Source organism: Henckelia pumila, chromosome 1, assembly GCF_033568475.1.
Source record: "Henckelia pumila isolate YLH828 chromosome 1, ASM3356847v2, whole genome shotgun sequence".
NCBI lineage: Eukaryota > Viridiplantae > Streptophyta > Magnoliopsida > Lamiales > Gesneriaceae > Henckelia > Henckelia pumila.
The window spans coordinates 75,503,652-75,519,503 of NC_133120.1; the positions used below are offsets into that span (position 1 = coordinate 75,503,652).

At 36.3% G+C, this 15,852-nt stretch overlaps 1 protein-coding gene across 3 annotated transcripts in view; it reads left to right on the forward strand.

Moving 5' to 3' along the window:
• The first annotated feature begins 1,313 nt into the window (after positions 1-1,313).
• Positions 1,314-15,852, forward strand: part of LOC140873157 (BEACH domain-containing protein B) — a 71,477-nt gene continuing 56,938 nt past the window's right edge. For 2 of the 3 annotated variants that reach the window (XM_073276197.1, XM_073276361.1), the window contains exons 1-5: positions 1,314-1,443; positions 1,836-2,059; positions 3,764-3,830; positions 4,534-4,765; positions 5,656-5,802. In XM_073276197.1, coding sequence (XP_073132298.1) covers positions 1,938-2,059; positions 3,764-3,830; positions 4,534-4,765; positions 5,656-5,802 — 568 coding nt within the window. In that variant the 5' untranslated portion in view covers positions 1,314-1,443; positions 1,836-1,937. The remainder of the gene's footprint in view (positions 1,444-1,835; positions 2,060-3,763; positions 3,831-4,533; positions 4,766-5,655; positions 5,803-15,852) is intronic. The other variant, XM_073276281.1, reaches the window with a different exon arrangement.

Genomic DNA, 15,852 nt, shown 5'->3' on the forward strand with positions numbered 1-15,852 from the left:
CAAAATCTCCTATACAATAGACAATATTCTATTCAACATATAGAAGGGAATATCAGCAAGAAGGAATATGGAAGAAAGTACATTATTCAGGTACATAAATCTATTCCTATTTAGGACAAATAATTAGAACAATAAAATATCATATCTTATAATAATTACATCGTGTATGCTACATTGACTAATTAACATGTTTCCTTATGCTCACATAAAAATAAAAGAAGTGCCAACGAACTTGATATAAAAGTGGTACCAAATAACAAATATTTTAACTACTTCCATATATTTAGTATTACATTTTTTTAATGTATTTTTCTAATTCGTTGTATGTTGTGTTTTCGATTCTATGACAATTATACATCGAAACAAAGAGCACAATAAACGCGTAAATTTGGTCGATCGATATTTGTGGAGCTTTATTCAATCGTTGTGGAATTCTTAGTGAAAGTAGTTAATTTTTTTTACACAAATTAGTTACTTTTAATGTATTAGATTTTTTTTGTTTGCTTGATAGATTTTATGCGTTGGTATAATATTAATTATTGATAAAATATTTTAAAGAACATTAAGGCATACGTAGTAGTCTTTGTAACATATCTTATTGTTGTAAATCATCATTTTCTTACCTTTTTTTTTCGTGGTTCATTAGGTACTTGATTTGACTTATTGCTTGATTGACTGGTCGATTTTGATATATATATATATATATATATGATATATGACAAGTGTTTATTAATTATAGCATTTTATAAACCTAGGTTTTATAATCACCATATTGGATAGGATGTCATATAAGAAACAAATGTTTGAAATATAAAAAATTTAACATATAGAAAATATAATATATTTTTGTTTATTATGGGATAGTTCACTTAGTCTATGTTTTTTCCCGTAGATGTTGGTTGTGTTGCAAACATTCATTGTGTTTATTTTAAATATGATTTTTTTTTTCGCAATTCTAATTTATGGCAAAATTATGTCAATTTTCTGTACAATTTTATGTTATCAACCATTATGACATTTCAATCGTGACACAATATACAATTATTATTTTAGACTATCTTCAATTTCACCATAAATTTAGTTCATAGCATATTTATTATTACACATGATATATACTTAATATTCATGTACAAACGTCGCACACGGATCGCGTGTGTTTCGGTCGCTGGTTATTAACTTAAATATGAGAAGGATAATAAATTAAATATTTTAAAAATAATGTTATAAATTAATGCACACGAATTATCAAGTGGGAGATGGTCAGTATTAGTAATGGCCACTTAACTTAAATTTAGTTAGTGATTAGCCAGTAATAAACCTTAATAATCACCTTTTAATTGAAGCTTAACAATTTTTTAAGCTTTCGAAGAAAATCCTCATTTCCAGATCTTAATTCCCCAAACCTCTGGCGTTAGGGTTCCGCCGAGCGCTTGATCTAGCAAGGTTCGTCGCATTACTTACTCCGGAATCCATTAGTGAGTGATTGCTGTTATTTATCCACTTGCCACCATCGTTAGAACGATCCTCAGAGAAGTGATTTTGCAGTGGAATTTCAGTGTAAACCTTTATTGTATTAAGTGATCAACTCTGTCCGCTGTTTATCTAATTTGTTAAAGTTCCACCCATTTGATGAATGTCTACTGGACTTGGTTTCAACTATAATAATCTGAGTTATTTCCCCGGGTTCATTTAATGAGTTGGTGATGAAGGGAAAAATGTTCTCCTTGATTCTACTATTTTATTCTCCGTTCCAATCTAATTTTGCTCTGGATTATAGTTCAATGCAGTATCAGTGCTCAAATGTTTTTAATGTTTCTCCCCTGTTAGTTGTACAGAGACTCTTGAGTCTTGGATATTCAAAAAGCCATGGTAGATTGCAATAATTGGTCATCAAGCATCCAAACGTGCCCATAATATTTGGGTGGCGTGACTGAGTCATGAACATAGTCAAGGGTGTAGCTGACCTTATTCGGAGATCTTCAAGTGGTCAAAGTGGGGAATATAGTTCAAGCTTACCATCAGGGAGGTTTTCTCCTCCTACCACGACAATATGTTTCAGGTACTTATTTTTATTACGGTTCCTTTTGATATTGTTTTATGCAGTACCAATCAGCTCGTATATCACTTTGTCAATTTTAATTCTTTCATCTGAGCTAAAAAAGGAACAAAAAGACAAATGAAATATTTAACAGCGGATATAGAGTCATTGGTATACTTGTTGGGGCATAAGCGGCTTATGTATTTGAGAGGGAAAAATTGTTTAACAATAAGGTGACATTTCTACCTCGCAATTTGTTGGCAGTCTGCAGGTTAAGTTATTTAAATTTCTTGATGGCTAATTTTGGTTGTACAAGTTTTTGTACTTCATTGGAAATAGATTCATTTTTATCTCTTTTGTTTTTTTGGAATGTTTTGCATATGAAGCTGTATTTCTCAAACCAATGATTTCGAATTAGCTAGTGTGAATTAAGCTGAGTTGGCTTGATGGGTTTTCAAGTTTGATCTTGCTAAATCTTTATTTGGCTCAGCAGAAGACTTCATCTTGAAAAGAGCTTGTAACTTGAGCAGTTTTTGACTGCTTCGTTTTGAGGTTACAAAGGCTGGAAGACAACAAAATAAAATATCACATTTGGCTAAGATTTGCAGAAAAAGCAGGAACTGAAAGATATTTCTCTAGAATCGACTTTTCTTCCAGATCATATGTCGCTGAATTCTAATTTACAGTTATCTTTATATTCTATTTGTTAAGCACGAGCCATTAATCGTATAAATTTAGTTTTTGCTCGAGAAAGTTACATGACAATTGACAAATCATTTTACCTAATTGTGTTTTGCGTGAAAGTTAGGCTTAATGATTCATTTTTCACTTAGCCTGGGTTTCACTTTTGAGGCTCTCATACCATACCGGACATATTACTTGAGCGCTAGAAGACAGTGGAAATACTGGTCTAGGTTTAGCCCGGTAACTGGTTCCATAGGGTTCAAGATCTTGTATAATTTTGCAAATATGCTTTTTTCTTCTAGTTCATTTGAATGCTTGAATCTCTCTCCTGGTCCTCTGTACTAGTCTGGCATTTTTTTAATGAGGTTTTTGGATCTTAAGGCATGGATTCATTGCCTTATTTTTTCTAAAATCTTGTGTTGAGAGGTAGTTTTTAATTTCTTTTTGATTTGGTTCGGCTTAGAGATATGATTTTGCCTTAAATTTTTTGATGAGAAATTTTTGACGGAATCGGTATGGAACCAATCATTAAGTAAATATTAAGATCCTCTTTACCAATTCAATGTTTCCAGTTTCAGATCCTTTTAGGTCAGATTATACTTTGATTCTTACGATATGGGACATTGTTGTGAATTCAGTAAAGTGTTACCCAGGTTTTTGAATAAACAATCATGAATATACGGAATAATAAGAAATATTAAGGTAGTGGCTGAATCACATTCTATCGGAAAAGTTTGATTTTACTTTAATTTGTCAATATTTAATTTTCTTTCACCATCTATCCCCTAATCCCTACCTATAGTTCTGTATGCTGTGGCTGCCCCTGTATTATCCTTCCATTATAGTGGCTTATATTGTATCTCGGTAACTTCTATACTAGTTTTAAGATCAATCTTTTTAACTATTCCTAGGGTAACCGGAATTTCTTTTTTACTTTTTTTTTTTCAGGATTCAAAAAATAATATTTTTGTATCCTTGCCTAGCATATTAGTCATAGCATTAACTTACAACGAATGTTGTTTTTTTGGCCTATGCGCTAAGTAGTGAGGCTGGCGACGAGGCAATATTGAAGGCACTTTGGGCAAACTATGCAGAAGCTGTTAATGAGGTATGGTGTGTAGAGATGAATATGATGATGATGATGATTGTGTTGTTGTTGTTACTTTCTATTCGAGAGTTATGTAATAGCAGTTACCGAGTAACACTTGTTGTCTTTTTGTGCCTTTTTGTTTTCGTGGATTTTTTACTTAAGTGAAGCCATCTTTTTTTCCAGGCCCCTCAACTATTCCTCTTTGCACGAACATCACAGTTCTTGGCCCTAAAATCTTTATTTACTATTTTATTCTATTCTGTCATATTATTACCTGCATACTGTGATGTAACTGATGTTGAAGCGATAGACGACTTCCTGTGGGGATCAAACAATAGTTTCATGATCAGGGCTGGTCTGCCAAATTACGTGATATCAGTTTAAGTTTTATGGTACCAGTGCTCTATAGCTCCACATGCAATCTAATCTACAATCGATCTTCAGTTCTCAGTATATTCAACATGTTATATTTTTTAAATGATGGATATATTTCAAACTATTGATATGTTTATGGATATATCTAGGAAACACAGTTTCACCATTTTTAGAATGGATATACTGTCCTGTCATGAAAGAAATTGTTCATTCTTTGGAAGAACCAAATAAATATTTTGTGGCTACAAATCTCTCTCTTAGTCCCGGAAATAATTCACCCTTGCCAGTTAAAATGTGATGCGAAGGCCTGTCTATTTGGTTATGCCCATTTTTTGCTCATGCTCAGGTGGAAAAGAGGAAGTTGTTCCATATTTTTCTCAAGCAATTCTTGGCCGTATTCCGTAACTGGAGACCAATCAATTTCGAGCGACCTACTGGACAAGCTCACTATGCTCCACCTGTGGATTCTTCTCGAAGGATTGGTGATGTGGTGGTTGGATGTTACTTTGGCCATCCTATTGAAATTATATTGACATTGATAGAAGAACTTTCCCGAATAACAACATTGCTTGCCGACAGTAAGTTGGTCACAATCTACTTTGCTGCAATTGAAACTATTATTGATGGCATTGAGTTAAAAGATTTCACTCCCATCAACATTTACCTTTGTATCCGTCGTACTCCATGAGAAGTGGGATTCTTCTTTCTGTGACTTTTGGAAGTAGGCCGTGATGGAATTGCACTTGTAATCTTCCATGCGCTTTTTTCTTTTTGGATAGGAAACAAGATTAGAATGATAACCAGCAAATCACAAAAAAAGCGGACAAGTAATCTTCCATGCACTTTATTAAAAGTTACTAGAAAATCAATTGCGAGCAGGATAGTTTTCAATATTCAATGATTTAAGTAATACAAAAGACGTTTGGATGCTGAATGGGATCAGATTAGGATAGAACTTTTTAAAGTGATTATCCATGGATATTAGTCTTTCCAGCGTTCTCGTTTTTTTTATATTTAAATCACTTCTGTATGCTACATATTTCCTATCTTTTATACTGCACATGAAAATCTACAAGTTGCTTTGTTATAAGTAAATATTGCAACAGATAAGGAACTATTATTATATACTGTGTCATTCCTTATTGCCTGATAAAATGGTTGTGTACGTGCTGCTCACTTTGAATTTCTTCTCTAGGTTCATATACTGTTTCAGATCAATATAATTTTATATCTGAATAAGTGAATTTGCCTGCAAATTGCAATTTTGAAAATAATATCTATTATATGTCTAATAGGACTTTAAATTTTTCCAAAACTGTATATCTTCTTATTTTGATCATTTTTTGGTTTTTAAATTGTTTACTGGGGATTTTCTCAAAATGTCATAATTTTGATTGGTTGGATTTGATATCTTTCTTCATTTTGTTCTAAAAGCTCTTATTTGAAATTTCCACACGATTAACTGCAGACCAACTAAGCATTTCGACAGGCATGAACATGACAAGTGAATCATGGTTGGTGTTAGATGCTTTGACAGTCGTGACACTGTCAATTTATAACTGCAAAGTTTTTGGGTACCATTCTGGGATTCAAAAGCTCACAGCATTAATGAAAGGTAAATTCTCTTTGTTCTAATGATTTCAAGAATTCATATTTTACTGTTAAAATTTGCATAAAATTTGTTTCTTATTACCGGTTTATTTGTGTCAAAGATGGAAATTAGTGATTGTGGCATTTTTTTAAAGTTCTTATTCTCTTTACTGGTTTTTTCAGAACTTTTGCATCATACTGTGCACGTTTCAGGTTTGAATGAATAACACATATATGTTTAATCATGTTAAGTAAATAGATACATTATTCACTTTTCTTTTTCGATAAGATAAGAAACGAGATCGTATTATATATATGTAACAGTGTTTAAAAAGCGTAGCGTTGGTCCGTAGCGTTTTTGTCCTGTCATAGAGTAACTTAAATAGCGTAGCGCATAACGTAAGCTATTCGTGCATGACAATTATTTAATTTATTTAATTTAATTAAAAAATAGAAAAATACTTATATACTGGTAAATAAGTGAGATAATTAGCCATAAAACCATAATAATTGATCATTAGATGCCAAAATATAGTTTCAACATCCATATAGTCCTTTTCCACATTAACAAGACCCAACCTTACTTGTTTGGGCCTTTAATTTTTGTCAAAATATGTCAATTATTGGCCTTTATTTTTTGCTCGAATAGCCTACGCTATTCAGAAAATAGCGCTATAGCGCACGCTATTTGCGCTATAGGGCGCTTTTCTTGAGAATAGCGTGCGCTATTTGTGCAAAACGCTAAACTTGTAGCACTATGTAGCGCTACGCCATAAAAATGGGCTATAGCGCGCTATTTAAAACACTGATATGTATAAAAAGTTCATGTGACAATTACAAAAAGCGGATAAGAAATCCGCAGATGGAACCCTTAGCACCCACTAAATATCAACAAAATATAACGCTCCATCTTTGACTAAATCTATAATCGAGATCATAGCAAACTCTTTATGATTCCTAATCCACGTAGAGGCCTTCAGTTTGATCTTTTCCCAACACATAAGTCCTGATTCTGCTTTATCTTCAAAAATCCTCTTGCTCCTCTCGAGCCAAACGTGCCAGCAAATACGATGAATCACCACCGTCCAAAGTAGTCTCCGTCTCCTACGAAGTTCGCGCCCTTGATCAACCGCAAGTAATGACCTCGAAGTTACCCACAAGAAACCCAACTCCGCCAAAGCCCTATACCAAAGTTCACTATGTTGGCTGTTCCCACACATTGCAACGTTGGAGTATACAAACTCCGAGTTTGATGATATAATCTGAATTTTACTCCACCCAATCCTAAATCAATGTTCCATTTATTAGAGTAAACAATCAAAATGTACAATTGCTTACTAGATTTATTGTTGTATAATCTACATTTTTATTTAACAAAAGTTTAAATCAAATGCAACATATTATCAAATAATATCTTATGTCTTAACATTATTCATAGTTGTAAAAGGCGCAAGGCACACAAAGGCACAAAGGGGTCCTCGAGCCTGAGGGACAAGGCTAGGCTCGCGTCTTGCAAAGCTAGACGCACTATTAATTTTTCTAAAAATGTTACTACTATTATATGACAAAGCACTATTATGGAAATAATTAAGCGGAGAAAAAATATATTACGTCACACAAATATAAGAATTTTCGAAAACATTGAAGAATCTATTGACGAGTGCTGGGAAAAGATCAAAATTCATCTACTTGGATTGGGTCTCATGTAGAGTTTGAGAATGTCTCAATCTTAGATTTATTATGAGTAGGGCCATGATTAGACTTTTGGCGTTAACAAATCACTTGTCCGCATACTGTAATTAATAGCGCTTTCACGTGATTAATATAATGTCATTTCTTATTTTAAAAAAAAGTAAGTGCAGGGACTTTCTCCACTAATTTCTCTACTCAATCAATTTAGACTCTAGTTTAAGGCTGACTGACAATTTGGATCATAGTTTATGGCTGCTATCAATCTATACATGTAATTTTTGAATATTTTAGGAAATAAAGCCTCAAGTAAATTTTTTTGAAAAGGGAAAATATATGACTTTCCTCAAGCATGCTCTAGGAAAGCCAGAGTAAACCGCTGGGCCTAGGTGCATACCCAGGGGCAACGGTCTCGCACGGTGGCGCCTCTCGTGTTTTACAACTATAATATTTTCTAATAGGTTACAAATTAGTTGTTGTAGGCTTTTGGATCATAGCAATGTGATAATCAGGATATTACCGACCGCTGATCCAAGAAGCAATGCGTACTCCTTGGATCAATTAGATTCAGTAGAGTGTGGTGTAGAATGGACCCTTTATTTGCATCGTTTGAGTGCCACGAGTGCTTGTAATGACATGGATAAAATAATGACATGGATAAAATATTCGGGATCCTCTTCCAATTTGTCCTTTGAATCCTCTTCTTATAATATCTCATCAAAACCCTCAATCCGAAATAATATCGTACATTGGCGGCCACATCCATACAATTCATTGCAGTTATAACATAAACCCTTTTTGCACGGTTTAGCCTTCTGATACATTGGCCCGCGGATGAGACAGTCGGAGATTGTTGGCTGCTGCCCCTCGCATTAAGACGAGGTGATCCGGTGCATGTTTCATATAGTCTAGCAAGACACATCGGCTTAGCCAAACTCAATGGAACATGAATGAGTACCATTGCTATGTATTCTTGCAACCCGCAATAAAAAACTCAACTTTGTAATCCTTGGTTAAGGAGTCAGCCTTGGCCAGGAGTTCAAATTTCTGTTGATACTCAACACTTCTAGTCTGTCTTAGCTTAGCAAGTTTACCCAGTTTCATAAAATTTAAGACATGCCCAAACGTAAATTACACTCCTTAAATTCATCACAAGAGAAGAGTTGTTTGTTCCATTTTATGGCACCAGAGTTGTGCATCGGCCTCCAAATGAAAAGAAACAATTCCAATCTTTTCGTGATCTTGTGTGTGTTGATGGTGGAAGAAATGTTCTCGGTGCGTTAGCCATCCCAATGTGTCCATCCCCGAGTATTTTCGTCCCCCGAAGGAGTTGTCTTCCTCATCCATCTTCGCACGACATTGGTCATGAGATCCCTTGATGTTGTTTCCATGATCCCAACTAGTGATAGATTCAGCTCGCATAACGACAAGGTTGAGCGAAAGTTCTTTCATTTGTGCCTGAAGTTCCAGTTGAAGTTGATCATGCATGTTTTTGTCTTCCCTGTACATCTTCATGAAGGCTTCAAATTTATTTGATACTGATCGCCCAACACTTCTGTATCTGATGCCAATACGTGACGCGTATTTCATAGGATCGTGTAATGGGTGTGTTCTCCACAAAATTGTGAAGTGACGAATATCCTTCTGTAATGGGTTGATATCTGTTGAAATCTCGTGTTGGGAACCTCTTCTGTCAAAGATGTCGAAAAAATTAGCAAGTTGAAAGAAAGCATTTTTGTCAAGAGGAGGCAGATTGACCTTGGTTTCAACATTGTTGATGAATGCTTTGCCGATGTTTTTTAGTCTTTTTTTAGGATTTCATAGGGTATAATAGAGGTAACGGATAAGATCACGAGGGATTTGCTATGGATGGAGCCGATGGGGATTCACATTGTCATTTGGTTGCGTGGGAACAGGTCTGTAAACCTAAGAAAAGAGGAGGTTTGGGTATTGAGAACATTTGTTTGAGAAATAGTGCTCTTCAGGGGAAATGGTGGTTGTGATTTATGTAGAGACAAACACTTTTTGGAAGAGGGTTATAACAAGCGAATACGGATTACAAGATAATGGATGGGATGCGGGCTTAGCAGGGAATCCCACATTTAAAAGTCAATGGAAGTTTATCTCAAAAATTTACCCGGCGTTTCTTCAGTCTGTGAGGGCAGTGGTAAAAGAGGGTATCTTAATCAGGTTTTGGGAGGATATGTGGTGGGGGGACTTTTCTTTTAAGGATCTCTATCCATCTTTATTCCAGGTCTGTTTGGCCCACAAGGAAATGGTGGTTGTGATTTTATGTAAAGACATACACGTTTTGGAAGAGGGTTATAACAAGCAAATACGGATTACAAAATAATGGATAGGATGCAGGCTTAGCAGGGAATGCCAGATTTAGAATTCCATGGAAGTTTATCTCAAGAATTTACCCTGCGTTTCTTTAGTCTGTGACTCTGTGAGGGCAGTGGTAAAAGAGGGCAGCTTAATCAGGTTTTGGGAGGATATGTGGTGGGGGGACTTTTTTTTTTTTAAGGATCTCTATCCATTTTTATTCCAGGTCTCTAGGGCATTCAACTTTTAAATTCCGTTTTTCCTTTGCTTTTTCAGATTTCTAGATCTCACAATAAGCCTCATTTTATTTCTATAAATTCAGCCTTTCCGTCCAGTTCAGTATCTTGGGATCTCCACTTCCGTCGGGATCTTAGGGACGAGGAAATGAGTGACTTAATAACTTTACTGGATATCTTGGGCAGGGTTAGTATTTCGGAGAGGGGAGAGGACGCTAGGCTTTGGAAGTGGGATGCTTCGGGAGAGTTTTCAGTGAAATCTTTCTTCGATTCTTTCTTTCCAGAAGCATTGTTCCCAAAATTCAATCTGTTTCGAACCATTTGGAAAGCGTCGATTCCTTCTAAGGTAAAGGCATTCTCATGGACAGCAGTGTTGGGTAGGCTGCCGACTTGTGATTTGATCCAAAAGAGGTCTCCAAAATGTCTTTTAAATCCTAATTGGTGTGTGCTGGGCAAGAAAGGGGGAGAGAGTATAGATCATCTACTGGTGCATTGTCCATTCACGAGTACCTTATGATGGTCAGTGCTGAAGGATCTGGGATTGTTGTGGGTGACTCCAATGTGTGGAGGTTGACAAGTTAAGTTTCTCAAGGATTTATCCTAAAGGGTGAGTTTAAAAGAGGTTCTATCCAATCCTTGCTAGAGAAAGAGGCGAATGTAGCAAAGTCTTCTAGGATGGTAGGATGGCGGGGCAAATTTTGAGATTGTATATAGCAGAAGAAAATCGACCAAAACGTTTGGTTTGGTTACTTCTCAAGATGACGGTACTCTTAGAGAGAATAGGGTGAGGCTGGAAGAACGAATGTTAGATGGTGGAGACGATGGGATATGGGAGGATCGGGCTATAAAGGACTTGAAAGGAGGTGGCTCCGAGCAGGGTTATGAGTCCACTGAGTCGGAGATTCCTATTTCAGCAAGTTCAGATGGGTAGCACCGTCTTCTTTGGGTTTGGAGGACATCGAGGGCCTTTTTGCATCTTCTCTGGGTGAGGTACGATCTTCTCTAAGTCCTCACTCTTTGATCATTCTTCTTCTTCCTTTTCCTTCATTCCGGTGTCGCTCTTGTCTGTGGGTGTGTCCGAGGGGTGTTTAGAGGAGAAGAGACAACCAATGTTGGGGGAAAAGTCAGGTTTGTTAGGGAATAACGTCCATGGGCTTGAGCAAGGGAGGTGGAAATTCTTGATTGTTGTCTCATTGCGAATGAGATAGCGGAAGAGGGGAGGTGGAAAAAACAGAAGGGGCCAAGAGTTAAATTTCGAGGACAGAAAGGGCTCAGACAAGGGGATCCGTTTTCATTTTTTTTGTTTAATTTGGTGGTAGAAGTGTTGGGGAGATTGATTGATAAGACTAAGACCATGGATCACATATGGGGTTTGGAGGTCGATAGAGATAAGGTAGAGATATCTCATATTCAGTTTGCGGATGATACACTATTTTTCGTCAAGAGTACTTGCTGTTTTTGATAGACGTTGTCAGATCGTTTTGCAACATGTGACCGTGCTTTTCTTTAGACTAAAAAATAATATAAATATCATTGCACTAATTTAATATATTAGCACGAATTAATCCGCAAGTGTACGTCGTCAAGTTTTAGTATAGATAGAAAATAGGGGTTGTCGTTCCACCAGGACTAATCAGCAAGTACCAAATAAAATTATTTAAACTATATTCAACCTACGAAAAATGACTGAACAATTTAAATAAACTAAAATAAAATAAAAACAAGATAAATTCTCAAATTCCAACCAAAAACAACTAAAGCTGGCAAGGAACAATTCAATAAGAGACAATTATCAAGATTTCGGTTCACTGTTGCAATCTCCTAAAAGTCTCATATTATTTCTAATTGAAATTCTCGAGCTATATCAAACCTAATATTTAATTGTAACAAGCAACTCTCGTTCATTTATTTAACAAACAATACCGCATTAAATATTTATGAAAATCACTAGCTTTCGATTAAATAATCTATAACTATCATATTTGTATGTGATTTTATCTCTCGATCTCAATCTAAATCCACGGCATAAATTATTATATCATATTATAATTTCATCTCTCGATTCTCAATTATAATTCTAATACATAAATAAAATCATTCAAAGGTAGCTAATCTTCGAAAGCATTAAAACCAATAAAATAAGCACTTAAGAGATTAAAGAGTTGGCTAGAGAGATTAGGTGTGTGGTGGAATCATGGCCCATTCAATATCTTGGAGTACCTTTGGGAGGGAACCCACTTAGGGGGTTTCATTTTGGGAACCAGTGAGGTTCAAGATGTCTAAAAGGCTAACTAGCTGGAAGAAAGCCTTCCTGTCGAAAGGAGGCAGAATGACTCTGATTTCGGCGGTCATGAATGCCCTTCCCCTGTATTATTTGTCGTTGTTTAGGATCCCGCGCGGAGTTGCAGTGGCCATGGAGAAGATTATGAGGAACTTTTTGTGGGATGGACCGGATGGGGAGACTCACTGTCATTTGGTTGCCTGGAATAAAGTATGTAGACAAAAAGATAGAGGGAGCTTGGGAATAGTTAATCTTTGCCTTCGAAACAAGGCTTTGTTAGGTAAATGGTGGTGGCGTTTTTCAACCGAGGGGGGATACATTTTGGAAGAGAATTATAGCGAGTAAATACGGCGTTCAAGATAACGGTTGGGATGCGGGGTTGGCTAGACACAGCACATTCAGAAGTCCGTGGAAATTCATATCTAGGAAGTACTCGGCTTTCATTCACTCTGTGAGGGCAGTGGTTAAGGGGGGGATAGATTTAGATTTTGGGAAGATTGCTGGGTGGGGGACTCTACTCTTAAAGACCTTTTTCCTAACCTTTTTCATATTTCTAGGGAACACAATAGGTCGATCTCATATTTCCTCTGTCGAGATTCCTTTTATTCCACTAACTCTTTATCTTGGAATTTGCACTTTCGACGCAACTTGAAGGACGACGAACTGGGCCAGCTAAGCAACTTGCTTGAAGTTTTGAGAGGGGTAAACTTAGTAGAGGGGGGGAGGACATTAGGATATGGGTGTGGGATAACTCAGGTTTGTTTTCGGTTAAGTCATTCTTTGAGTCATTCTTTCCAAAGGATCGGTTTCCTAGGTTTTCTCTTTTCTATCCAATCTGGAAAACTCCTATTCCGACGAAGGTTCAGGTGTTCTCATGGACAGCTGCGTAGGAAGACTAAGGGTGGCAAAAATTTCCGAAATCCCGACCCTTCCCGAATCCCATTCCCGTCCCGAAATTTTTTCAACCCGAACTTTCGGGATTTTTCCCATCCCGATTAATATCGGAAGAGGGATCGGGAATAAAACCTTATCCAGACGGGATTCTCGGCCCGTCCTGAAATAATATAATAATATATTTTATTAATAACTTTATTAATATAATAAGCTAAATATTATTAGGTTTCAACTCATATAATTCTTAATTGTGGACTTAATTCGCATAATTTTTATTGTTGGAACGATCAAATTGTAAAATCACGAAATGACATTTTATTTTTGTGTATTTTTTTTAAAATAAATTAATAATTTAATTAATTCATTTTTATAATTATCTAATTAGAACAAATATGTAGAACAAGATTCAAGAGATTAATTTGACAATGTATTTAACAAAATTTATTTAGTAATTGTATCCAAACATTTTATTAATAATTATTCGATAAATTTTTTCTCTTAACAAAACCTTGAAACATTATCCAAAATATTTTAATATTATATGTTTTAAGTTAAATATTTATTTTTATTTATAAATATAAGTTTCTAAATAATATATTTAATAAAATAATCACATTTTTTTTATTTTTTTAACGAAGTCTTGAATATGAAAAAAAAAATTCGGGATTTTCTCTCCCTATCCGACGGGATCCCGAATGTTCGGGATCCCGAATAGTCGGGTCCAAAAAGTTTCCCGATTCTTTTCGGGATGGGAGTTGGGTAGGGGGTTTACGGGACGGGTCCCGACCCTATTCCACCCCTAAGGAAGACTACCTACCTAGATCATATGCTTATTCACTATCCGTTCTCTAGTTCCTTGTGGAACCTTGTTCTCAAGGAACTGGGGCTATCTTGGGTGATTCCGAACTCCACAAAAGATTTATTTGCTGCAGATTTATGAGCTCGTCTTGGAAAGAAAGGGAGAGTTTTTTGGACAGTAGTGGTGCATTGCGTGTGTTGGTCTTTATGGCTAGAGAGAAACGGAAGAACATTTGAAGATATTGAAGAACCTGTGGAAGAACTTTGGGACAAGATAAAACTAAGAGTATCCACTTGGGCACATAAGTGTTTAGTTTTTCAATCTATGCCAACACTAGATTTGTATAGGGATTGGAGTTTAGCTCTGATTTAGAATGATAGCTTACTTTGTTGGCGTTGGGCACTAGCACGCTTTTGTGGACCACTGGTTCACTGTTTGTATTCAAAAATCATTTCACATTATTAATAATATTCTAGTTTCTTATAAAAAAAAAGTTTTAAGCAACGGATCCCCTAATCTTGATAAAATTAAACTTAGTTCCATACTTACGATTAATAAAAGATGTTCGACAAAATTCCTCCATGATTCAAACATAGTTTAATCCAAAATAAAATAAAAACAAAGTCTAAGGATTAGAATAAACTCTTGAAATTGCTTTCGTTGATTGATCCCTTTCTCCAATCAAATTTTCTTATCCCAAAAACTGGAGTGTGCGGCTGGTTGTGGTGGCTGAAAAGTTCTCTCTCCAATTTCTGCTTCGTGCGCTGCTCCCCTCTTTTTCTTTCTTCTCGAAAGAGGGCTGCCCCCTAATATAATCTCATACTGCCGCTTCAGGTCCTCTCCTTGCTGCCTACGCTTTGTTCTCCTCCATAATTCTCAACTCTGCAGTCGCTTCTCTCCTTGAATTATATCGCGTATGTTCTCAGTCCCATTTTTTCAAAGTCTAGAAACCTGGCCACCCCAAAATACAAGAGAATTGGGTCCGTTTTTTTCTTACAATCTGATTACACGGTAATGGGCTGGACACAATTTTCCTTGTGGAATTTATTTATTTACTTTACACCTCACGGCCCAATCAAAACTCTTGCACATTCCATGACTTGATAGTCTCGGCCCCTCACGCCATTTACCTCATCAAATTCCTTTGTTTTCTTCTTTCGTGTCGGGATACACGGTTTGGTGACGTCGGGATACCGAAATTATAAAATGCGTCTCTTTTTTCTACGTTTCGATTCCTCTCGCTCGATTATACCTATACGCAATTAAAAGCTATAATTAATTAGTAATGTGAAAGCTATAATTAATTAAAAGTTTTGAGGGGGGTAAACTTAGTAGAGGGCGTGGAGGACGTGAGGAAATGGGTGTGGGACAACTCAGGATTGTTTTCTGTCAAGTTTTTCTTCGAGTCTTTCTTTCCGGAGGATCGATTTCCTAGCTTTTCTCTTTTCTACCCAATCTGGAAAGCTCCTATTCCGACGAAGGTTCAGGTTTTCTCATGGACAACTGCGTTGGGAAGATTACCTTCCTGCGACTTGATTCAAAAGAGGCTCCCGAATATCTCCCTCAGCCCGAATTGGTGTGTGCTATGCAAACAAGGGGAGAGACTCAGGATCATATGGTTATTCACTGCCCATTTTCTAGTTCATTGTGGAACCTAGCTCTCAAGGAATTGGGGTTATCTTGGGTGATTCCGAACTCAACAAAAGACTTATATGCTACTGATTTAGGAGGTCGGCTTGGAGAGAGAGGGAGAGTCTTTTGGTTAGTAGTGGTACATTGCGTATGTTGGTCGTTATGGTTGGAAAGGAACAGAAGAATATTTGAAGGCAGAGAAGAAGCGGTGGAAGAACT